Here is a 25,548-nt window from a genome sequence, read left to right on the forward strand (position 1 = left end):
TAAGTTTTGCTGAAAGTATCATCTGAAAGAATAAATTATTTCTTGAAGCACACATTGTGCTGCCTGGCTTGGCATCAGCCTGCACTGGAATGCTTATAAACTTATTATACAGGCAAAGGGCAGGCAGGACAGGTAAATTATGTAAAATGGGAGCCGAAAGGTAAACACCAATTATTTTGAGACAGCCTAAAACCAAATCAGCTGCACTGTGCTGTCAGAAGTGACCACGCATTGCTGTGGGACTTCGCGCTGGTCGGAAATGTAAGACAAAAATATTAACGGAGCACCGATCTAAGCCCCTACAGCCTTTGCAAGAGGCCGGTGGCGCTGTGTGTGGAGAAGGTGACAGGGACACCACAGCACCCCAAGCCGGGCTTGGTGCAGGCTGACGGCAGGGAGAAGCTGGGCCGCGCCGCGCGGGCTGGAGGCGGCCCGGGGGCGGCCCGGGCCCGTCTCCATGGCAACGGCGAGGAGGCGGTGGCACGGCAACAGCGACCACCCGCCGGTCACCTGACCCGCGCCCGCCGGTCACGTGATATGATCTCCATCGACGCCATCTTGAAGCGGTGTCCGAAGGTGAGGACTTTTTAAATTTTCTTTTATTGGGTTTCTCTTTAAATTACCCCAAAACCTGTCCTTGGCGCTGCCGGCGTGAGCGGAGAGCGGCCCAGGAGCAGCAGCCGGCAGGGAGGGTTCGGGGAGCGGCGGCGTGCGGGTGGGCCCTGGACCAGCGCGTGGAGCCGAGCCCATGTGCTGAGCCTCCCCCGGGGAGCTCGCCGGCTGCTGCCCGCTGCCTCTTCCTCCTCCTCCTCTTCTTCTTCCTTCGTCTTCTATTCTTCCTCCTCCTCCTCTTGCTCCCTCCTACCCGTACTTGCGCGCTGCCGCGCGGGGACCGCGCGGGGCTTGGCGGCACCTCGGGGGGAAAGGAAGGGAAGGGGCAGCCCCTCTTTGCTCTCCCCGTTCCTCCACGGGGTCTCGGCTCCGAGCCGCAGGTCATGGGCTGGGGCTGCTGCCTGTCACATCGTCCTATCCCGTCCCCTTGAGGCCGGGGACCCGCGCTGCTTGGGGTAGGCATTGGGGTTCCGCGCTGGCCGTCCCTCTATAACAGAGCAGCGGTCTGCGTTAAACCTGCGCTAAACGGGGAGCGCATAACTTAACTAATGTGCATGTGTGTGCTGTAATTGCACAGCTGATAACACGCATCAGCTATAAGTATCAACAATCGGTGCATCTGAACGTACTCTGTTTTCTGCTTCGACATAGCAGTGTTAAATGGCAGTGCCTTTCATTTGTGGGCTTCCCTCTTAGTTCCTATGCTGCTTTCAAATGAAACAGGTAAGGAAAATATTTGCCTGCTTTGCATTACTTATAAAGGATTAAAATTACTAAGTTTGATTTAACGTAGTGCCATGTTCCTATAATTTTCTCTAAATAACTCTGAAAATATTTCAGCTTGATGTTATTCCTTGAAGGGCTTCATGTGATGGCAAGTCTGCGTTCAGGGGGAAGAAGCACATTTATTTACTTGTTACAATATTATTAAACGTGTTGTAGTCACTATGAAACAAACAGCTAAATATTTTTCTATAGCTAAATAGGATGGTTTTCAAACAATAGATAAGCGAAGTAAAAGAAGTGGTTGAATGGAAGGTCAGTCAGTATTAACTTTGCTATTGACATGTCACCTATTTGCTACTGCAACATCTTTTATGTATAATTGGAAATATATGAATGGGCTGTAAGTTTTCCTAGCCACATAGACAAGAGTTAGTCATTCAATCTACTGTACCAAGCAGGCAATAGAAATTGAATCTGAAAATGCATGTCAAGGCATCTGTTTTATATTAAAAAGTTAAATAGCTGGATATTTCAGTTTAATAGTAACTGAATGCACATAACATTGATTCCTGTTAGTAAGATAATACTGAACTTGAATTAAATAAGCAGGTTATTTGGTATACTCATATGTAAAGTGATACTATCTTGTTTTAAATAGATTTATTTTTTAATTTGTATTTCCCCTAGTTGATTTACAATGGCAGTACAATATTGATAATTCTTAATCTGCTTACATGTATCCAGTTAAAGTCATAAGGCCTTAAGTTGTTTTCTTTTCTAATTATCATGAATCCAATTACCTTAATGGCTTCTTTTATTTTTATTTTTCAATTTTAATTTAGACTTCTGCCATTAACTGGTAAATATTCTTGAAACTAACACAGCAAAATAGTAACACTGAAGACAGTAGTCTTGTCTCTCCTAATAATTCAGAATTGAATAATATTTTTGGATGTTCATCTAAAATACATAAGCATATCAAGTGTGAATGATATTAACATTGCTTACATTGATAATTATGATGCTTCTGTAATAGATTGCTTCAATTGGACAGATCCAACTGGGAATTAAATACTAAAAACTCTCAGAATCCATACATATTGGAACAATTATTTCAAGGAAATGTTCCAAATGTATTTCTCAGTGTGAATCTGCGTTTTCCAACAGGTACTGAACTTTTCAATTATAACAGACTCTGTAGATAACCTGAGTAGTAAGGTGAATGGCAAATAAAGATAACTTGACTTATTCCTGGTTTGAATTCTTCTATAGATCAAAATTGTGACATATGTTTTTGAAATGAAAGAAAAAAGTATAGTGGCCTTAAGCCTGACAAATTTTTATAATCCTGCAAATATTATCTGCACATAAATTAAACAATCAGTAGCTCTACCAAATCCATGTGGAAAATAAATCTGAGTTATTCTGAATGAGTACCTTCTGGGATTTGTTTCTGCTTTAAAGAAATTCTTAAATTTCTATCTATAATTCCTATTTTAGTACAGAAATGCTATAACAACCTGATTTTTATTGGTGGAAATATTTAACTGCTATTGTGGAATAATTACATGTTATTATATATGCTTATTTTCTTGATAGATCAAAAATAATCTGTATATGTGTTCAGACCTTTAATGTACTGCTTACCTTAAAAATGTTAAAATTATATTAAAATATTAGAGTAAGCAATGTATTATGCTTACATTTGAAAAGATGAGGAAGAAATAGTATCATAAAGTCCCATATGTTTTCTAACTAGTGTGTTTTAAGTAAAAATCTGAAAAATAAGAAAGGCATGTCTTAAGTAAACATCACTGGCTGTATCAAATAATAAGAAATTCTAATTCTATTTCTTTGCTATATTCAATTAAAACAGAAATTGTATGGTCTTGTGTCCCGTAGTAACAGATTTATTTAAAAATCAGAACACCTGCAGTGCTTTACAATAAATGCATTTCTTACAGTTTGTATTTAAGTTCCAGTAAGTGTGATTATTTTTTTTTATCTTCAGAACATACAGTAACTGAAAGGTGCTTCATTTATATTGCATGTGTTGCCTCAGCAAATAAGCCTGCACATCTTCTGCTGACACTGGGCAATCCCATGAAATCTTCCAGTGTTAAAACAAAAATCCAAAATTTCCCCAATGTTGTTGCATCTCCTGCAATGCAAAAATGTAAATACATTTCTTACGTTTCTCTAAACAACATTTTGAAGTAGTGCCACATGTGGCAATAGATCCATGCTGCGGTTGCCTCTTTGAGAGGGCCACCCCACCTGACCATGCAGGCATGGCTGAGGCTTAAACCTGCCCTGAAGCATCATCACGGCGCTTCTGTCTTTCTTCCTTACACTGCCTATGGGCAAAGTAAGGCCAGTGGTGCTTTTTATTCCTACTAGACTCCTGCCAGAGTCAAATTATCTAGAAATACATTCTCATTTTTAAATTACAGCTGTATACTACATCCACAAGTCCCCTCTTTTTTTTTTGTGGGCCTTTTGGACCAGTTCTGGAAGTTCTGCTTTGGCCAACATACCTTTCTTGAAAAAAAAAAATAATTATTCCAACTTTTTTTTTTAATTTAAGGATAACTGATAAAAGAAATACCTGTCATCTCTCGATGTTCTACATTTTAAATACAGTATTAAATGGGTATTTAATATACATTTTTTTGTGTGTGTGTATATATAGATAGGAACCTGAATAGGTTATTTTCAGGCATTTTTTCAGAAGTAAATTCCACTGAAATTCACTGTCCAGCACCCCCATCTCTACCCCACAACTTTGCCCACATCACAAAGTATCCTTTCATGTACATTTATATGTATTGGCTAATTAGAAGCACTATACACATCTTCAACACTACCACATTATTGCCTGTGGTTTATGGTTAGATATGTTTAAAGAAAGTGTAAGTGGAAATACTATCTTTAGCTTTCCCTCAAAACAAACAAAAAAATGTATATATTGATTTTTCCTACAATTAAGGAACTATAGGAAAAGCTACAATTAGTAGCTTTTCTAGAAAATGACACTTTTAAGTATGCTTTGACATTTGAATAGTCTTTAATACAGTCAAAGCAAAGTGACTAATGTAACTACATACCAGAATTACTTATTTGTACCAACTTTTCAAGGGAAAAAATGCTTATTTTTGTAAATTATGTTGATGTAAATTGACATTTGTTTTAGGAGACATCAGTGTATCAGAGTGAGTACATCAGGAATACATTTTCATACCGTATCATGAGTTTTACTCATAAATGTGCCAGTTACTATTGATTGGTTTATTTAAGTGTCTAGCATTCAAATGGGTAGTCCTTGTAAAGAAAAACAATATTTGTAACAATGCTAATCAGCTTATGCTTGAAAAATATTTATCTTGCCAATATACAACTTGGAGGCATGCAGTTAGAGGCTGTCCTGGAAGTACTCTGTCCAGATATTTTGAACAGTATCTATACTATCTACATAGTCCTCAAAATATTTGGCTATTTAAATAGCCATTCTGAAAGTTTTTATGAAGTTGGTGGCTTTGGGCTTCCACATTTAGTAGATAAATACTACTGGTTTGTGTTTTTATTATTGTATTAATTTTAATATTTTATAAAACCCTTTATCCTAGATATTATGGAAGAAGGAAGAAATGTTGCAGTACTGATGCCAAGTATTGGAGAACAGGAAGCTGTACTGATTTCTGAAACAGTCATTGGCCCAACACTGCAAGCCAGTGAAGATCAGAGGAAATGTAAAACTGATCCACTAATCCATGTTATCCAGAAGCTAAGCAAAATAGTTGAAAGTGAGAAGTCACAAAGATGCCTTTTAATAGGGAAAAAACGTTCCCATCCTAATGCTTCTGCACAGTCCTTTGAAACGGATGATCTTTGTGAAATCCCAGCTAAAGCAATTGAGTTCTCTGTTATTGCTACTAAGAAGACTGAAGAGTTACAAGCTGATTGTTTTGTGACTGAATGTCTTCCACAAAGCAAAAAAAAGGTGACATGCTACCAGTGTAGTCTATGTAAGTTTCTATCACCTTCTCTCTTAATGCTACAAGAACATATAAAACAACATGGGCAGAAAAATGAAGTGATATTAATGTGCTCAGAATGTCATTTTGCTTCTAAAAACCAAGAAGAACTTGAATCTCACTTCCAAAACTACCACGAGAATGGTAGTAAAATGCAGACAAAAGTACAGCAATGTGTAAATGTCTCAAGTTCATTTTTGCAAGGGCCAGTGGAAAGAAGTGTCAAATCAGGGACTGATCAGACAGGAAATGTGGAATGTAAAGATATAACTCAGTCTACTCATATACCTGAAATGGGTAGGAGGAAGTGGTATACTTACGAGCAGTATGGCATGTACCGGTGTTTAATCTGTCGGTACACCTGTGGTCAGCAACGAATGTTGAAAACTCACTCTTGGAAGCATGCAGGTGAAGTTGATTGTTCCTATCCTATCTTTGAGGAAGAAAATGAAACTGCCAACTTGTCAGAGATGGTTGTAACTCATACACCTCACAGCATGGATGCAGTTGTTCTTTCTTTGGAAAATAATGAACTAGATATCCATGGTGAACCTACTCTTCAACTTCAGATTTGCAATTCTGAGCAACTGTCATGTAAATCACCAGTAGGAACAAATGTAAAAGAAGAGATGATAAATCAGTCTGTAGTGCATTCTCCTACTACAGAGGTTTTAGAGGAGACTGTATCAGATACAGAACAGGATAATTTGGTAACTGATAGCCTACTTTCATCAGCACAGAAAATCATTAATTGTAGTCCAAATACAAAGGGTCATGTTAACGTAATAGTCGAACGTTTGCCAGGTGCTGAAGAAAGTGTCTTGCAAAAGCCTTTCTTGATAAACACTGACATTGAAACAGAAAAAAAAATAATCTCAGAAGCATCCCGTGTTACCGGTGAAGAACCTGATGAAGTTTATCATTCAGATGAAATCCAAGAAGTAATAATAGGATGGAATAATACCGAGAAGAAAGAGAATGAATTAAGCCCTATTAGAAATGTAGCAACTGATGAAAATGCACCTCCTGTACGAAGAAGGACAAATTCTGAGTCTTTACGACTACACTCATTAGCTGCAGAAGCTCTTGTTACAATGCCTATCAGAGCTGCAGAACTAACAAGGTCTAGCTTTAGGACTTTGACTGGGGAAGACACTGTGGTTGCAGATACGGGGCAGGGAGAGGCTAATGGCCTGTGCATGGCTCATTCTAAATTGGTATCCTCGCATAAGAATCCTTCAGAGGAGTTTAGTGGCTTAAACCAAAATGAATGTGCAATAGTTGAGATACAGAATGAAAGGCCAGAGTTATCAGAAACACCAATTAAAATGGGCATTAGTATGTCACTACTCACTGTCATTGAAAAACTGAAGGAGAGGACAGATCAAAATGCTTCTGATGATGACATTCTGAAAGAATTACAAGACAATGCACAATGCCAAAATGCAAATGATGCAAATATTCCAGGAAGTAACCTAGTAGAATATATACCCAGTGCAGATCGGCCCTACCGCTGTCGCCTCTGCCATTACAGCAGTGGTAATAAGGGCTACATAAAACAACACTTAAGAGTTCATCGTCAGAGGCAGCCCTATCAGTGTCCTATCTGTGAACACATTGCTGACAATAGTAAGGATTTAGAGAGCCACATGATCAACCATTGCAAAACAAGAATGTATCAGTGCAAACAATGCAAAGAATCCTTTCATTATAAGGTAAAGTTGTTTCCTGTACTTGTCTATAATTGCTAAATAACCTGTTTGTCTACTTTTTTTTTTATAATTGGTGATCCCTCTTTCTATCTTGATTCAGTCTGATATCCTGGTTTCATTGTCATTACAATTGAAGGTTATTGCTAGCAGTACTTTCTGAATATACCATTCAGCTATAATTACTCTGCCTTACCCAATGAAATAAACTTGCTTCTTCACATAAGTTATTTTCATGAGAACCATCTTATGAACATCTTAATATCCTGTTGTTCTGCTAACCTGTAGCAACTAAAAAAGTGGAAGCATCAGAGAACTTAATAGCAGAAATTTTAAGAGAATGCTCAGATGCACCCACTAGTTGTGAGCGTGAGCAAAAGCAATAGTAATTGGGGGTAACAGGAGAAACTGCAAAACAGATTATTTTTTAAATTTCTTTTTCTGTTTTTGCTTTAGGCTGGATGTTCTGTAGAACAGAGCTGAAAGATGAGTTGCCATAGCAGAATATTGTACTTGGGCCTTTTTTTATTGTCTCCATTTTAAGCATTGATACTGATGGTGTGTGTGTTCCTCTGTACTCAATTCAGTAGTTACAAATAAAGAATAGATAACAACAGTACCCAGTCTTAAAACTGAAACTCTTTTAGGCAGCGATAGTGCAAATTTTCCTGTATTTCCTGTTGTCTGGTCTTAATTTGAAAAACTACACTGGTTGGGTAGAAAAAGGCTTTCTCTCCCTCTTCCTCCCCAGGCAAGTAGAAACCACAACACATTCTTAAGTCACAAGGCAAAAAGAAAATGGAGCCATTTTTACACAAGCCATCCTCTAACCTCTAATCTTATATTGCTTTTGGAGTATAATAATTCTGGAGGAAGAACTGTTTGCCACTTGTACATGAGAATGTAGAAGATGGAAAGAAGGAAGAAGGGGAAGAAGGAAATAGGGAAAAGAAAAAGCTTGAAAATAAAAAAGTCAACATGACACATTACAGTTACAGATAATATGTAATGTATATAGTCATTTTTCTAATGAACAGTTTTTTTAATTAACAAAAATCACAATCATATGAGTCATTTTCATAAATCCTATATGTTATTAATTAATGTTATGTATTTTGTTTTGTTTCCAGTAAAACTGAGGGATAATCTGTATATATGCTAACATATGTTTAATAACAGTTGTCATTAAAAGTTGAGTAGCAATGTCATAAATTTCTGAAGTCACCAGTGAATGTTTGTAGTATGTATTTAAACACGGGCAATTGTTTTTTCAGAGCCAACTGCGAAATCATGAGAGAGAACAACACAGTCTTCCAGATATCTTTTCAACAGCCACATCTAACAAACTAACTGTTTCAAATGACATAGATGAAAGAGAAGGTACTGTTTATATTGTCACTTAAAACTACAAAAAATCATTCATAAAATGACTTGTTTGCTATGCTTGCAGGCTTACTGTTTTTAAGGTCCTTTTCAGGCCAAAATGTTTTCACATCTATCCCTAACCTAAATGCGCGGCCTTTTCAGTGTGCAAACTTACCTAAATGATCAGTTTTGAGATCTTGTACTCACAGTTGTTAGTAGGTAAGACATTCTTTGCACATTTAATCAGATCCTCTATTTCTTCTTTTTGAAAAACAATTTAAATATTTACAGATAATAATTGTTATGGAGTATTATTTTGCATTTTTAAGAAAAACAATCCTTTTTATCTTTCTTCAGCAGCTATAGTATTTTCTAAATTTCCTAGAGTAAACAAAATAAAGCCCTTTTTTTTTTTTTAAACTCATTGTGGTTACACGCTTTTCTATCAGCATATACATACAATACAGTCTATTCTGCTATTAGAAGTTTTTTTAATTACGGTAATGTCCAAAATGAGTTTTAGTCCTGGAGAGGCAAATGTAGAACATTTAAAAAATGCAAGCTATATATGTAATAGTCACTAGGGTAATCAAAGGTATGCATTTCTAAAACGTTTGTATCTGCTTATAATCTGCTTATAATTTAACAGTATTCTTAAGAAAAACAAACCTGATGTGTAAAGGTAGTGAAATAGGAAGAAAATAGCTAATCCCTGAAGTTAAGGGAAATGTGATCCTAAAATCCTTTCAGTGCTCTTGGAGGCCCAGTATCTAATATTATAACTTCAATGCATCCTCTTTTCTGGTGAGATAAAGCTCCTGAAAATATTTACAAAGCTTCTATTGACAGAACTGTAGATTTTTTTGTACTTAGCAATTTTAGAGTATTGTTGAAAAATGCTAGTAATTATATCACCTCTGAACAACTGTGAGATAAAATATTTCACATTTTGTGTTCATAGTTCTTTTCTGTCCTAACTATCTCTTGTTTGTTTATATAGCAAAATGTGTACTATAATAGTACTTAGATTGCAGTTGAAATATCTGGGTTCTACTCTCACCTCGTTGACGCTAGCACAGCTACTTGTGAAGAAAGGTACTAAGCAGCATGAGCCAGGTAGACAGCTTGAACCATTAACAGTTTGTCCAAAGCAACATGGTACACGTCAGAATAAAGTGAGATCCTTAACTCCTGACTGATTCTTAACTCTTGTTCTGTTAGTTCACACTGCCTCTTGTTTTGGCTTTCAGCATACGTGATGGGAAATTAAAAATTCATTGCCTCACTAGCCTCAGGTAGAATGACCCTTCCTGGCTCCTTTTTGCTCTCATCAATGCAGAAGACATTAAGACATTTAAATATTTAAATTTGGGAAATTGTTCTGTAGTGCTTATTATATCCAGAAGACCTAAGCTTCAGATAGCCATCTGAATTCCAGGGGAGCAGAAAAAAACGCTGGGGAGGGTCTGCTGGTAGTGAGAACATTAAGTTTTGTGTTTTATTTTTCTTCAGAAGAAATAGCATAGTAAGAGAAATGATAGGAAAAACATTGTGAGTTTAGCTGGTTACAAATATATGGTAGCACAGCTTGGATTAGTAGTTCTGACACTGTTTTGACTATTTTAAACCAAGATTTTTTAAAGATGACCTAATAAAGCAGTAAGCACTTTGAGATGCCTGAATCATATCAGACTTGTGAATACTGTACCTTTTGAGCTAAAGTCCTAAGGTGACTGAAAATCAAGATAGCTAGCTGCTTTTGAAAGTACTACATTTTAAAAGGTGTTGTTAGATGCTATATCCTGACCTGGTAATATAACTTCCACAAAGGAGGAACCTCTGTTTGTGAAAACTGTCTGCCTTCAATGTAGTTATTTCAGAGTTTTTTGTTTTTTTTCAAGTATTTATTGCTCATTACTGTCTTAAGTGTTACATCCAGGCACCTTAATTAAATGTTTACCCCACATGAAATTCAGTAATGGTGATTTGAATGAAAACAGTTTTCCTTTTAAACTTTTATTAACTTGTGCTTTGGAATGCTTAAATTATTTCAGAACCAATTTATAATCAAATTGCAACACCACTGCAGTACAGCAATCTCTTGTCAAACAGATGTCATCCCTGTAAAGCAACACAGAACAAAGAAGTTTATGGCATAGCATCTGTTTATGTGAAAGATGCCTGAGCTGGAACAGTTCCATTTCTTGTTTATGAAATAGTTAGTCCTAAAAGTCTCTTTATTCATCATGGTTGTACTATAAATTAAAAGAGAACATTATGAGACTGGATATGATTGGATTGTAAATGTCTAATAATGAGGGAATAGGGTAATAAGCAGAATTACAGGAGCACCTGTTACTGCTGTGAGAATAAAGATCTGTCATTCCATGTTCACTTTAAGAGACCTGATGTCCTCAATCCAGAAAGCAAAAAACTCCCACAACCTCAAGAAATAAGCTGCTGAAGGAGGCAGGGGACATGACTGCTATTTCACTGCAGCTAGAGATTATATGATGTGTTACATAATTCATGTGCATTTTGTTGAAAGGCTAAATCTAATGTAATGATTGATATAAATAATTGCTCTTAAGTTACTAAGTCACTGGGTGGTTAGCCTCTTAAAGCTATGCAATAGATAACATGCTTGCGTAACATTAAAAATCTCATTAGATACTGTTTGTTTTAAGCAGCCTGCCGAATAAAATACCAAATTCATAATATAAAATACGTTTAGAAAAGGTTTATTCTAAAGTTGCAGAATTTAAGAAGGAAAACCCGTTCCGATAGAGCATGCAATAGACCAGCCTTCACAAAACCCATGCTCTACCAAAGATCTGTAGTCCAGTGTCTTTGTGTTCATTTGCACTCTGCATAAATGTATATTCATAAATGAATAACTACAGAAATGTATAATCTGATGTCTATAAGGGTGAAATTAAGATTATTTTTTTTAATTTGAATTAAAGATTTTTTAACAGTAGTAACTTTTAAAAAACTATATGAGCATGTAGTAGGAAAAAATCTGATATATTTTGCTTTAAGAACTTTAAGTTTGAACTGCAAATGGCTTGACTGTTCAGTCAGCGAACAAGAATTTGATGTAAAGTTGAAATGAACTCAAGCACCGACCTTACTTGCTCTTCGAAAAGGAAAAATCTAAAACCTTCAAATAGCAAAGAGGTTAGATGCAGAAAGCAAGACCTTAGATTTTAATTAAATGTTTCTTTTGGCAGTAGTCAAAGTAGTTTTGATTTAAGCAGCTCCAGATTGTTATTCCTTTGTGTATCTGCGGTTAACGTCATTTGAAGAGTGTATGAAAGCTGCTGTATGATGGGCTGGAGTGGGAAAATGACCTGCATAAAAAATACCATCCCTCCTCTTAAATGTTCATATTTAAACCCAGATCAGTTACATTATTCAGTGAGGGAGCAGGAATAGGGCTGTTAAAGTCTACAGAGTCACATCCCAAAAATGTTCAAACTGTGCACTTGTAAGCACAGATTTTCCTATGTTAAATTAGTCATTAGCCTTTGTCTCTGCAAGCATTAATTTTTCAAGAGTCTCTTTTATTCTGGAAGGAGAAACAATTTTTGTTGCTATTGCTTTTCAGTAATTTGGTGATGTTCCAAATTATTTCTTTATACATCTGGTCAGTATTTTGTTTTGTTTTGGTGGTTTGATTTTTGTTGTTTGTTTTGGTTTTGGAGGGGTTTTTTAGATAATCTCAGATCCTTCTGAAAATGGCTGTGAATATAGTGAAACTACAGTTAAAAACTTCTCTTTTCTCATTGCCCACCTTCTCATGATTTGATTCATTCTAAAAAACTGTGAAAAGTGATGGGTTCAGCAGCTCCCACATTTTTTCACCTTTTGCTGTAACTCAGGATTTTGACCCAACTGAAAAAAGGCATGAATGTGTCTTGCTAAAATTTTAGTAATTCCAGTAGAAGGTAGGGCAAATGCAGAACAGCATGGTAAATAGAATGTACCTTTATTATCTCTGTCTATTGCCAGTTTGCTCCAGATACTAAAGTATTACTTTGAAGTGTTAATTCATGTTTCATAACTCAGCTGTGCTGAAATTATCATCTGAGAACTGACAATGCTGGATTCAACTGTTGAAAATGTCATGTTTTTTCATATAGGAAATAAGTCTTCACTTCAGAAACTGTACAGATGTGATGTATGTGACTACACAAGTACAACTTATGTTGGTGTACGAAATCACAGACGAATTCATAACTCTGATAAGCCCTATAGGTAAGAGTCTCAATTATTGCTAACTAATGCTAGGCTCTTAGTCTGCTTGTTTTAATGCAATTTTGAATATATATTAAAGAATCTCAGTACTATAATTTTACTGCAAATTTGAAGGAGCCTTGCTTTCTGTTTGACTCAACCCTGTGTAATTAAAATTTCCTAGTGTCTCCAGGATGCGTTGTATGTGAAAACTGCTGGTTTTCAGTTTCAAGCATCCAGATGTGGAAAGGGAAATAATTATCTTGTAATATTGAACTTTGGCCAACAGCAATAATTTATTTAGCACTCATTAAATACATCATTTTATTTTGGATTTACCTTATTTCAAAGTGTTCTCCATTGTGATATTGCTGCTTTTAAAGCTTTGTTTCAAAGCAGCAAGGTAAACAGCAAGATTCACATTCCTTAATGAAGGAAGGAGGAGGAGTCAAGGTACATCCATAAAGTCTTGGCTCCTACAGTTCAGCAAATTGCTGCCCTTTGCCCTGTCCCCTTACCTTTTTTACAGGTTTCAAACAATATTAATACATTTAGGATCAAATTTTATAGCTTTTGTAGATGGATGTTACATGGATTTACAGAAAAATTGGATATCTAGAATTACTCTTAGTACTATAGGTTCTCAGAAGAAAAAGCAAATCATGCATTTTTCTGTATGATTCTGGTTGCTTTATACATGTAAATTCCTGCCATTTCAGTCTGTGCTCATTCACCTCTGGATCTCTGTCCCTCTCTAGTGGATAGAAATAGATCTGAGTTAATACAATTTTTGAGCTAATAAAGTTCCGTCTTTTTAATGCAAATTCTGGAAACTCATCTTAACGCATTGAAATGCTTAACTGAGCCAGTAGCTTTCTCTTTTAGCTAAAAAAAAAAAAAAGGACATGTTTTAATTCATGCATTATAACAATATCCGTTATCACTAGCAAAAATTTGCAAGATATTTTCTCGGAAAGTAAGTGTGGAATACAAATAGATATTTTTTTTCTTCTCCAAATCTTCCCTATTTCCATTATTTTTAACTTTGTTCTGTTGGAACAGCAGATACTGTAGTATCATGGTATTTGGTAGTTTTCTGAGTTGGTGTTAGCCCACCCTGTTTGATTTAGGAATCTGAAAATTTTCCATTGATGATACAGACTGCTGCTTACTAAATTTAAGCCTACAGATCCAGCTTGCTTTTCTTATTATTTATGCATGAATCCTTTAGATACATCTGCAGACCTTGTAGGATACTCAAGACACAGCTTAAAAACTGTAAAGATTCAGTATTTATGGTATTTTTTTTCTTTTGGAAGATGTATTCTTCAAGCCTTTCTGCTTGATCAGATAGCGACCTAAGTACATTGTAGTGATTTTCACACTCATAAAGGTATTTTATTATTTGTTTAACAAGAATTGCTGGAAATTAAACTGTATAGCCTCTAATGATTCATTTGTATTGATTTGATACCTTCTGGACATTAATACTGCACAATTAAATCCTTTCAAAAATAAAGTTAGGAACTTCTAGATAAATATCCTGTAATCTCAACCTTTTTCACTCTATAGACCAGACTTAGTAAATGTTGGACATTTTACCTTTTCAAAAAAGAGACAATTAAAAATCCTGATAAATATGCAAAGGTTTAGCTGATCTTGATGGCTTCCATTAGATCTGTTATGTGGTACTATATTTATGCGTATCTTAGTATTTTGTGTAATATTCTGTGGTCCAAATCCAGGGATCTCAATCTAGGATCTCATCTATATTGTTTTTAGACAACAATACCATGAAAAAAGTCATAAATAAATAAAAATTTAGACGGCATGATGCAACTCACTTGTCTTAGGGCACTTGAATCTAAACATGTTGATCTTGTCCCTGACTTTTACTTCAGCTATAATGCTCTGAAACTTAGATGTTTTATTACTTAATAGATAGTTTGGCATTTAAAATGTCATGAGAAATGCCTGTTGCATTAAGCAGAATACATATTCTTAAGGAACAAGACTCGCTTCTAAGTACATTGTGTCCCCTATAGCTTTTATGGCCATATTGTGCCTTTGCGTAACATAGCCAAGCAATCTACATCACAGCTATTGTAAGTGCATCCCTTACAGATCATGAGGCATACCAGCTTTAGTAGAGGTGCACAAGGTAGATGTAAGGATGGACCATGGTCAGTATTCATGGTGATTCTAGCTCGGATTCTAGTCGGAGTCTTCTTTGGAGTGCAAAAAGTTCTCATGGTCCAAAAATTGAAAGATGTCATCACTTGAACTTCTGTAAATATTGTTAGCCTTTAATTGTAGTCTTTCCAGATACCTTTGCTTTCTCTTAAATTATATTTCTGGAAGTGTTAGTAGTTAATTGTCAGATTAGTTTACTTGTTGTTGTCTCTTTAGATGTCGAGTATGTGACTTCGCCACCACAAATATGAATAGTTTGAAATGTCATATGAGGCGCCACCCCCAGGAGCATCAGGCAGTGCAGCTAATGGAACAGTACAAGTATGTAACAGCTCTCATTTAGCAAAAAGCTATGATAGTACTGTTTTGGTTGTGTTAAGATATAAAGCAGAGTTTAGATTATATTCTTTTCCCTTCTATATTCATTCTTTGTTCCAGTGACATTTTTTTTATTGAGAGGGAGAGAGAAAAGGAAAGAGATTTGATGTGGTGTTCCCAGGTGATATGTATGCTAGCTAATTAAATAGGTCCATGGCATCCCTCTGGTACAATATTCCGCTCTCTTTCCAAAATGGGGTGGTTGCATATAAAATATGTATTACAAGAGGCTTCTGGACCGTGTTAATTGCCAAAGCATGGCTGGAATTGTTGAGGAGAATGTATGTGCCAAAACCATGCCTGAGGCACTTCTAACACTGTAACAATACAGATTGTTAAATTCGAGCACCCAGGAATGTTCTCTGGCTTTGTTTAATATCCTAATCTAAGCACAGCCTTAGTATATACACATTTGTTAGAATCCAGATTGGAATCACACTGCCCTAGTTAAGAATGAGTATGAATAGTCATTGTTTAACTGGTGAGTGTAGTTTTTAGTCTGTCCATCTATGTTTATATACATAGAAAATTAATGAACTTCAAAAAAAGAGACTGTCATTAAAAAGGGTTAAGTCACTCAACTGTTGCTTCATTCACTGTGTACCAATCCACTGACCAAGCTGTGCTAGTAGTGCAGAAAAATTATATATCATCATATAATAAAAGACTAGTTGAATACATGCGCATACAGAATTAAGATTATTTTTTGACTCTTGTGTTTTGCAAAAATTCATTGTGACCTAATTTTATCTGTAATGTTAAGGTCTGCTTTTTATTTTTAACAATGGCATTGTTTTGAAAAAGTCTTATTTGAAATACTAAGATTCTCAATCTGAGGATGAGCTTGCCTATTTTTGAAAACATCAATTTTCTTTACAAGGCTCCAAATTAGAAGGAAGAGGAAAAAAATAGAGTAGCACATTACAAAACACGTAATAGAGACAAGTGAGCTAGAAAGTCATGCCTGTTCCCCAGCAGGACAGAATTATGTCACTACATAAGGAAGGAAGTCTACCATTGTAATTTTTAAACGCTGTTTTATGCAGGCCTTCTTGTGTTTCCAGGTCCTATTTCTGAAGAAGCCTTTCTTAGAAATTTACAAAAATTTACTAGTATAGTAGTAATTTTAATAGACTTATCATAATACAACTTATCAGGGGATCCCATTGCTCGGGTAGAAATCATTTCATTCTTATTGACGAATGAGATAGGAATGCATCTCAGTCTAGCTATAATTTGTTATAAACAGTTTGCCTTCAGTATCTAGAAAAATTGATCCTAGTCTTCTTCGTGTGATTTGAAAAGCTTCCTAAGTAGCTAAGCAAAGCAGCTTTCTTGTCCAAAAGATGATGAGCTACCACATCTTTACCCTGAGTACTGTTCAGCTCCAGAGTGATGATATACGGTATCACTCATCTCCTTCATGCTCAGATAACTAATTTATCATCTCAGAAAACACTTGTTAAAAAAATAAACTCCTATGTTGTATGTTCATGTATGAGAAAAGTCCTGTGGGATTTGATCAGTCATATTATTTGTCTGTAAATATACAGTATGTCTATGTAAATGGAATTTATTTTTCAATGCTTTTGAACTATCCAATCAAATTCTAGCAGAGGAAGAAACATTTTGTGTTCAGTTCTGAATTGTGCTGTGTATTTATCTGAGTGTCATAGAATTTGCAACTGTTTTTAGAAAAGGGATTGGACTATTGGGAGAAAGAGAGAAAGAAGTACCAAAGTATTACCTTTATTAAAGGTAACGGTGGACAGTCGGCTGAATATGAGCCAGCAGTGTGCTCAGGTGGCCAAGAAGGCCAACAGCATCCTGGCTTGTATCAGAACCAGTGTGACCAGCAGGGCTAGGGAAGTGATCATCCCCCTGTACTCGGCTCTGGTGAGGCCACACCTCGAGTACTGTGTTCAGTTTTGGGCCCCTCGCTACAAGAAGGACATGGAGGTGCTTGAGCGGGTCCAGAGAAGGGCGACGAAGCTGGTGAGGGGCCTGGAGAACAAGTCCTATGAGGAGCGGCTGAGGGAGCCAGGCTTGTTCAGCCTGGAGAAAAGGAGGCTCAGGGGCGACCTTATTGCTCTCTACAGGTACCTCAAAGGAGGCTGTAGTGAGGTGGGGGTTGGCCTGTTCTCCCACGTGCCTGGTGACAGGACGAGGGGGAATGGGCTAAAGTTGCGCCAGGGGAGTTTTAGGTTAGATGTTAGGAAGAACTTCTTTACCGAAAGGGTTGTTAGACACTGGAACAGGCTGCCCAGGGAAGTGGTGGAGTCACCATCCCTGGAAGTCTTTAAAAGACGTTGAGATGTAGAGCTTAGGGATATGGTTTAGTGGGGACTGTTAGCGTTAGGTCAGAGGTTGGACTCGATGATCTTGAGGTCTCTTCCAACCTAGAAATTCTGTGATTCTGTAAACATTCTCAGTTGCATTTAATTAAGTATGGGCTAAAATCTTCTTCCTACAAGAGATAATTGAGATTGCATACATAAAGGCCTTACTTCCTAAATACTAGGAGTGTAAATTAAATTTAATGGGACAACTACCTCTCAAACTTGAAAAGCATTTCTCAAACCATTTTTCTTGAAAAGATTAAGCATAGCTTAATAATTAGGATTATTTAGGCCGTGTTTTTGTCCATCCGTTTCCCCCCCCCCCCTTTCAGAATTTTATGTATAAAATTCAAACTTGGTTGAAGAACAAGTCAGTATTTCTTCACTGTGTAAGTCAGTGTTTTATAGGGAAATAAAAGATTTAGCCTTCTACTACCTTGGGCTGCTGGAAAACTCTATGGACAAAATTATCAGTCTCAATCTGTGATCGTTTTCCAAACCTGGCTGGACACTGTGTGGGGAACTGCTCTAGCTGATCCTGCTTGAACAGCTGGGTTGGACTTGGTAACCTCAAGAGGTCCCTTCCACTTTCAATGATTCTGTGATCCTCAAATAAACTACTATATGCTACAGCAAAGAAGGCTTTATTAGTTCAGTTAAAATTAGCACTGCTAATTATACAGCACCTGCTTGGTTCAGAACAATGTCAAAGAGAGCTCCCCACCTGGCTGCCAGATACCACACAGACATCTCCATGTTTCTGAACTATTGCATATTCATAGAATCATAGAATATCCTGAGTTGGAAGGGACCCTTAAGGATCATCAAGTCCAACTCTTGACACCGCACAGGTCTACCCAAGTTCAGACCACGTGACTAAGTGCACAGTCCAATCTCTTCTTAAATTCAGTCAGGCTCGGTGCAGTGACCACTTCCCTGGGGAGCCTGTTCCAGTGTGCAACCACTCTCTCTGTGAAGAACCCCTTCCTGATGTCCAGCCTAAACTTCCCCTGCCTCAGCTTAACCCTGTTCCCGCGGGTCCTGTCGCTGGTGTTAATGGAGAAAAGGTCTCCTGCCCCTCGACACCCCCTTACGAGGAAGTTGTAGACTGCGATGAGGTCTCCCCTTAGCCTCCTCTTCTCCAGTATTTAAACAGTTTTATCAGGCCAAACATAAGATTTCAATTAAATTATTTAAGAAGTCAGAAGAGCCAATTTTAAGTTCTCAGACTGTATAAATAGTCTTAAATTTTGGAATAACGATTTTACAAACTTTTTTGACCTAGTTACAAAACTGAACAGGGCGACTAAGAAGAGGATTGACTTGTGTCTTGCTGTTTACTCGTTGTTTTGGAAGAAGCAGTGAATTAGTACAATAATAAAACTTAACTTTTAAATTCATCTCTTCCCCACATTTTTTCTCTAGATGTTCTCTCTGTGGATATGTATGTAGCCATCCTCCATCCCTGAAGTCTCACATGTGGAAACATGCAAGTGACCAAAACTATAACTATGAACAAGTGAACAAGGCTATTAATGATGCAATTTTGCAAAGTAGCAGGTATGTCTTACCTATTTTCAAGTCCTATTATCTAGAATTTTCAAAGGAGCCACCTCTAATCCAAAGTACAATTCCTGTCAAAAAGCAACAGCTGTATGTTTTGATAGTTGTTTCTTTTATTATTTCAGGTTTCAAGGACAGCTTCCTGACAAAACCTTGTTGGAAGGCACAGATGAAAGTACAGTACCTATACTAGGAAGTTCAGACAACCTGGTGTCTTTTACAGAGTCCATTAACCAGACTAATAATGAAATGTCAGGTTCTGATGAAAATGAAAAACTTAACTTGATGAATACCTCAGGTGGTTTAGAAAAGAACTCCACTCTACCCCATCTTGGCACAGAATACTGTGTTCTTCTCTTCTGCTGCTGCATTTGTGGTTTTGAGTCTACCAACAAAGAAAATTTGCTGGATCATATGAAAGAACATGAGGGTGAAATCATAAACATCATCCTAAATAAGGACAACAGCACAAATCAGAGCACAAACTAGGTGAAGCATTAAGTTGAAGAGGGGGTTTCCTAAAGTGATATTTTCTATCTTCACTAATTTTGCCTGAGAAACTTGGTAAAGAGAAGAATTGCAAGCAAAACTTGCCGATTTCCCATTCTAAGTCCTTGTTTCAGTAAGAATTCAAATTTTTAACTAGGGACCGATTAATCATTTTAGAGATAAATATCAGGAGTAGGGAATAGAATGATCCATTTTAACCTGTTATTTCTCTGTATGGTGCCAAGAACATGGGATTGTTTTTCTTCTTTCCTTTTACTGTCTGGTACTAGTCAGTAATAATGACTTAGTACAGTATATTAAAACCTAAAGGCATGAAAGCTTTGTTGCTTCCCAAATAGTTACGCAAAAACATTTTTACCCTCTTTTTTGAAGATGGCAACTTACCAAATACAAATTTTACAACAGGATTTCATCAAACTCAGCCTGAATTCTGGAAGGTAGAAAGAGGGGAGATAAGGGCATGTTTGTGCTTGCATGTGTATTCCCAATCTGTTGTATGTGTATTCCCAATCTGTTTTTAAGACCTTACAAACTCCAGGTTGTCTTTCAAAAAAGAGTGGTATCCTATCTGTTGATTTGAAGCACCAGGAACTGAGTAAACTAGAAGCATTTTGCTAATAACTGTCTCTAATTGGATCCTAACTATAAGCTGGTATCTTTTAATTGATGGTATGTAAAAGATTCTTCATAATAATGGCCTGCTGTTTCTTAAAGGCTTTCTTAACACATTCAGCAGAACTATTTAAGAAAAATAAATAAATAATAATTAAAAACAAATTTAAACTAAACCTGCAAAACAAATCACCTCATATGTCACTATCAACTTGTGGTGATTGCAGTACCTAGGAGCACCATTTTTTATGAGAACAAGGCACTAACATTAATTGCCACAAAGATATTTTTAAATCTATATAGATTCCTAAGGATGCAGATAAGGAAGGAAAGGGATTTTGAGGAATGTCTACATGTTCTGGAGTTCCTTGAAAGTTGCACCGGCTGTCTAAATAATCCCATTTGTGTGGCAGGGTTTAATTGTAGATATAATTCACAGAAGGATAAAGTAATCATAGCAATGTTCCTATAGAAAGTTATATTTCAAAAAATAAAATATGGAAACCATATTTTAAGCAAAATCATCAAAAACAGTCACTTGTAGAATAAATTTTACTAGTGTATATAATACAGGCTCATAAGGGGAATTAGGGATTACTTTGTTTTCTAAAAAACATATAGAAATCTCTCCCTTGTAAAGCACCGTAAAACTACAGTGCTTTGTTTTTGTGTGTTAACAGCAGTTTGCAAAAGAGAACATTCATCAACATCTCAGTTGGAAATATATACAGGCTAATTACCTTGCAACTTTGTTAAGGTCATTCATAAAGTTGGCTACTTAAAATTATTTGAAATACAGGTTTCAATCTAGAGAAGCAGTAGCACTTCTAAAAGAAACCCTGTTGTAACCTGATTTAAGCTTTCTAGTGTGTCTGTTTATTTCTGCTTTTAAAGAATGGCAGTTGCACGGATGCATACCTTGTTCCTGACATGGGAATGCAGTTACCTGATTTTTTAGAAGCTCATTTCTTAAAAAATGACTTACTCTTAGAAAAACAGTGTTTTACATTTATTTCATATTTATACATTTCTGCTAGCAGAAATGAGCTAGAACAGTAAGTCTAAGAAGGTGGTATGTGTAGCATACAGTCTGTTGTGCATTGCTGACTGTAAGTGGCAAACAAGTCAGGTTACTACTTTATGAAGCAGCACAAAATCTAAATGCCAGTGTAAAAGGCACTACATTCCACGTACATTCAGCAATTTTTGTTGTTAAGTGGTTTCCTTAACTTGTTCAAGTTAAATATCTGTAGTTTTTTTATATATAAAATTGGTATCAGAAAGTACACATTTTACTTTAAAATTGATATAATGTCAAAGCATTTGTGTCATATTTGAGATATTTTAAATACAGATTTGTAATATTTTCAGTTAAAAGTTATTTTTAATATTTCTACAGATAGATTTTTCATTTGATGAACAAGATTTATTCACATCTCAAAATCAGTTAGAGATAGTAAACTTCTAATGGGATATTCATACTGTCTTATTGACACCAGTATTTTATCTATAGATACAGAATTCAATATAGAATTCATGCAAAAGTAGTAAACTATTTGCAGTATATCTGATCTTCTTCATTCAGAGATCCTATTTGTTGAAAAATTAAAGGTAGGAAGAGATCCAAGGTAATGTTAAACTACCAGCCAGCATTCACAGAAACAGTATTTTGCCACTTTCCTTATTTTTGCATAAAGGGATAATTATTTTAACATTGTTCTGCTAGTGAAAGAAAAAAAGGTGAAAAACTTGCATTCATAAGCTAAAAAGAAGATGGCAGCAAACCAAGACTTAAAAAGCAAGTAGCTTTCAATCAAAGTTAAGAATTCTGGTGTACATGTTTGCAATATTCAATATAATGCACCGAGACTGACTGTAATGGGATTCCTAAGCAGGATGTATCTATTTACATTTGCTCTTTGCCATCTCGTTGCTTTTTTCTGCTTTGACCATGTGTTACCATAAAATAGTATAAAGTTAGTTGCCTCTAAAAACTGTTATCAGTCCTATCAAATGCCAACAAATAATTCTTTCCCATATGCACAGAGGTATATTTAACTGTCTCCCTGCTGCTTGCCATTAGTTACCCACTCACAGTTCTCATGGCCTTTATCAGAAGTTCTGCATGTGAAGTAATTATAGGCTTAGTTTCTGAAAGTAAAGTATTTCTCAGGTTATCTGCTTTAGAAAGTGTATGGTTGGCTTGGTTGCATGTTATGTAAGGGTTTTTCAAGCACATTTCAAAGTCACCAACTCTGCAGTCTCCCCCTTTCATATTTTCAGATCTTCTGTCACAGCACTATGAGCTGATCAGCTATTTCACTTGCTGTTTGTTTTATTAAGAGTTTGATCCGTTATATGAACTGTAACTTGCAGCTTTGATTTTAAAGGCCTATACTTCTATTAAAGAGAAAACTTCCTTTATACTAGACAATACAGATAAATAGGTGCGTATTTCATCTTTCTGATTTATGCTTGGAGTGGGATTCAGTCAGTTATTGTATTTTCCTCTTTCAGAAGCACTTATTTAATCATTTTAAAAAATGTACGGTTGGTGCTGAAAGTAACGTTTGTTAAGATATATTTAATAGAAATTTACATTTGCATTTGATATTCATGGACATGGGTACATGTATTTTTTTAAGAAAAGGTATTGTAACACTATGGCACTACTTTTATAGCCAAAGTACAAAAAATTTAGAAAACTGACATGTAAAGACTGCAGTTAATTCTGATACTGTATCTTATTAAATAGGATGACTTCCATTTTATAAAATTACCCAGCACATTAAGCTGCATGCCTTAAGCTCTCTCTAGGATTGTGTTCCTGATAGATGACTGTTCGGAACTATGAAGCAAAGTCTGTAGTACTACTTTAACTACCTTCTGAAATACTGTACAATGTTAGAATAATTTATTTTGCTTTACAGGAGTTTGTCACGTATTGACTTTAATAATGTATTTTGGTAATAAACTTTTTTTGTTAAACACTTCAGTCACTTTTATTTGACCTATATGAAATAGGGTTATGAATACGGAAAACAGAGACAAGAACCAGTGTTTAGAGATGGGAATCTGTTTACATCAAAAAGTACTTGAAATACTTCACTGCCATTTCACACTCTTGTACCAAGATATTAGTTAACAATATTAATACAAGTTTTGTAAAAGTAATGGTAGTGATGAAATAGACTATTAAAACAAGTTCTGAATACAAGGAAGTATACAAGGAACTATGCAGTTACATTGGAACAATGCTGAAGGACAGAGCTGTCTTCAAAATTCACAGTGAAGCTAGTGGGACTTTTGTCCCTAATTTCAATGGTGTGAAAGCCTTACACAGCTTTTTTTCAAGTGATGGATTCATGCTTATCCATCATGTAAGCTAAATCTTGCAACCTAATTTTATATGCACGCTACAGTTCTTGGCCTTGCTGGAGCTTTGCTTCCCATCTTTTTCCAAAAATGGAACCAAAACTTTAAATAAAAAAAAAAGTTCTAACCGCTGCTGCTGGCCAAGGAGAGAAAGTACCACCAGTGCCCGTTCCTGGTATTATCTGGCTTACACTAAAATAGGTTATTTTCTTTCACTTTATTATTGCTCTTACGGCCCTGGGCCAAATACGTTACAGTGCAAAAACTGGAACTTAATACAACAGAAGAGCCTCAGTAGAAGATACTGGGGGGAAAATAACCTCAGCAGAATTTATTTCCCCCCTAAGCATCCTGCTCCTGCGATCCCGCAGGTTTCCCCTGACCCATTTGCCGTGTTTTACACAAGAAATGCGTGGCTGCATTAGGTCAGTACGGGCAGCACCATCCAAACCGCCGCCTTCCCCCTGAGGAGCCCTGCGGCCAGTCGCTACCGGCAGCGCCCAGGACGTGCAACTTGGGCTGTAGGCGTCCCAAAACCGAGTTCTGGCGGCCTTGCCCCCGCGGCGGCTCTTACTCGGGGCCCGCAGGCTGACGAGGGCCCCACGGCGGGGCTCTTCCCCTCGCGGGCCTCCCCCATCCCGGCTCGCTCCTTGCCGCCCAGCCCTGCTCCCCCCGGCTCCGCTCCGCCCGTCGGAGCCGAACAGCTCGCACCGCGGCCGCCCCCGCGGCCACCCCCACGCCCGCCCCTTCCCCTCCTCACGGCGGGGCCCTGGCGGTTCCGCGCAGCCGGAGCCGGCTCCAGGAGCAGCTACCGCCGCTCTACAGCAACCCTCGGCCCTCGCAGCGCCGGCAGGTAGCGGCCTCGCCGGCGGTGGGGGGGAGGCGGTGGGGAACCGGTGACGGGCCCAAGCGGGGCAGGAGCCGATCCCCAGGCCGCGCAGGCCGCAGCGCGCAGCCCGTTCCGGGGGGGAGCTGCGGCCCCAGGCCCGGCCCTCCTGCCTCCTTTGCCCAGCCCCGGGGCCGCTTCATCCCTCGGCCTGCCCGCAGCCGCCACCGAGCGGCCTTGCCCCGACCTCCCCTGACTGAGCCCCGGACCCGGCCGCAGGCCCTGCCCCGCCTCGTCTGTCCTCACCTCCGCAGGCCACTGTGGGGTCGGAGGCGGGACTGTCCCATTCCTTCCCTGAGCTTCTGGCTTCCTCGGGCGTACCTGGCAGAAAAGGCATTCATCCCGGCACAGGACGTTTTGAAGAAAGCCTGGCGGTGGGAAAGACCGTGGTTGCAATGATCATCTTGCCCCCTATTACGTTATTGTTGGATTTTATACAAACAAGCTACTTACAAACCGATACATGCTCACATAGTTCCCTCCACGTGCATGTTGTTTGGTGTGTGTGTATGTTTTTCCCCCCAGGAGTAAGGAAAAGAGTTGAAACTAATTCATTGCAAAAGCTTTAAAACCACAAACAGCATGCAGCTGAGGCATATTTCTTAGAGCAGCTCCATTATCACTCACTCACACCAGTGGTAACACAAGTACCCCTGTCTGCACTCTGGGAATGGTAACGTGCCTGCATTCAGGACTGGACATTGTTGATTTTCAATTGCAGAGTAGCAGGGTAAAGCAATTTTACTTCTGGCCTGCTCTCACAGAACAGAGAGAACTGTGAATTAACAAGAGAATGACTAGCTGTTGTGTTTTTTTGTTGTTTTTTTTTTTTTTTTTTTAACATTTTCAAATTTTACAAGGCTTTGACAGTACAAAACATCAAAGATTTTTTAATGCAGTTGCTGTAGTCTTTTATAGTGCATGTTCTTTGGCAACGTGTCTGGATCTTATGGCCCACTGTGGGGGGATTTCCTGAAAGCCAGGATTTAAACAAATGGTTCTCTATT

The 25,548-nt window shown here is 37.6% G+C and overlaps 2 protein-coding genes and 1 long non-coding RNA gene across 16 annotated transcripts in view; 2 read left to right on the top strand and 1 right to left on the bottom strand.

Annotated features, from left to right (window-relative positions):
- The first annotated feature begins 418 nt into the window (after nt 1–418).
- ZNF507 (zinc finger protein 507) lies at nt 419–23,268 on the top strand. 10 transcript variants are annotated; one of them, XM_072043703.1, is made up of 8 exons: nt 518–576; nt 1,267–1,335; nt 2,375–2,505; nt 4,965–7,087; nt 8,356–8,461; nt 12,592–12,706; nt 19,021–19,155; nt 19,284–23,268. In XM_072043703.1, the coding sequence occupies exons 4-8, from the start codon at nt 4,970–4,972 to the stop codon at nt 19,645–19,647; spliced, it is 2,838 nt and encodes a 945-aa protein (XP_071899804.1). In that variant the 5' UTR covers nt 518–576; nt 1,267–1,335; nt 2,375–2,505; nt 4,965–4,969; the 3' UTR covers nt 19,648–23,268. The 10 variants fall into 10 exon arrangements, with proteins under 10 accessions (XP_005020307.1, XP_071899803.1, XP_071899804.1 ...); XM_021272905.4 differs by lacking the exon at nt 2,375–2,505 and adding an exon at nt 15,095–15,199 and having other exon boundaries at nt 525–576; nt 1,264–1,335; XM_013100264.5 differs by lacking the exon at nt 2,375–2,505 and adding an exon at nt 15,095–15,199 and having other exon boundaries at nt 554–576.
- Nucleotides 3,013–25,540, bottom strand: LOC140003461 (uncharacterized). The gene is made up of 3 exons (XR_011812174.1): nt 24,995–25,540; nt 24,788–24,909; nt 3,013–3,499 (listed from the first exon to the last, which is right to left on the bottom strand). It is a non-coding gene; the product is annotated as an uncharacterized lncRNA (long non-coding RNA).
- Nucleotides 24,124–25,548, top strand: part of DPY19L3 (dpy-19 like C-mannosyltransferase 3) — a 38,202-nt gene continuing 36,777 nt past the window's right edge. For 2 of the 5 annotated variants that reach the window (XM_027466823.3, XM_027466824.3), the window contains exon 1: nt 24,127–24,508. The gene's annotated coding sequence lies outside the window, so the exon portion shown is untranslated. Of the gene's footprint in view, nt 24,509–25,548 lie in introns of all 5 variants that reach the window. The other 3 variants (XR_011812172.1, XM_027466822.3, XM_027466821.3) reach the window with 3 other exon arrangements.

This window comes from Anas platyrhynchos, chromosome 12 (genome assembly GCF_047663525.1).
Source record: "Anas platyrhynchos isolate ZD024472 breed Pekin duck chromosome 12, IASCAAS_PekinDuck_T2T, whole genome shotgun sequence".
Classification (NCBI taxonomy): domain Eukaryota; kingdom Metazoa; phylum Chordata; class Aves; order Anseriformes; family Anatidae; genus Anas; species Anas platyrhynchos.

Coding starts and splice junctions, on each gene's coding strand:
- ZNF507 (XM_021272905.4), top strand. CDS start 1,314: ATGCTGCTTTCAAATGAAACAG. Junction 15,200..19,020: donor CAGCTAATGGAACAGTACAA/GTATGTAACAGC, acceptor TTTTTTCTCTAG/ATGTTCTCTCTGTGGATATG. Junction 19,156..19,283: donor GCAATTTTGCAAAGTAGCAG/GTATGTCTTACC, acceptor TTATTATTTCAG/GTTTCAAGGACAGCTTCCTG.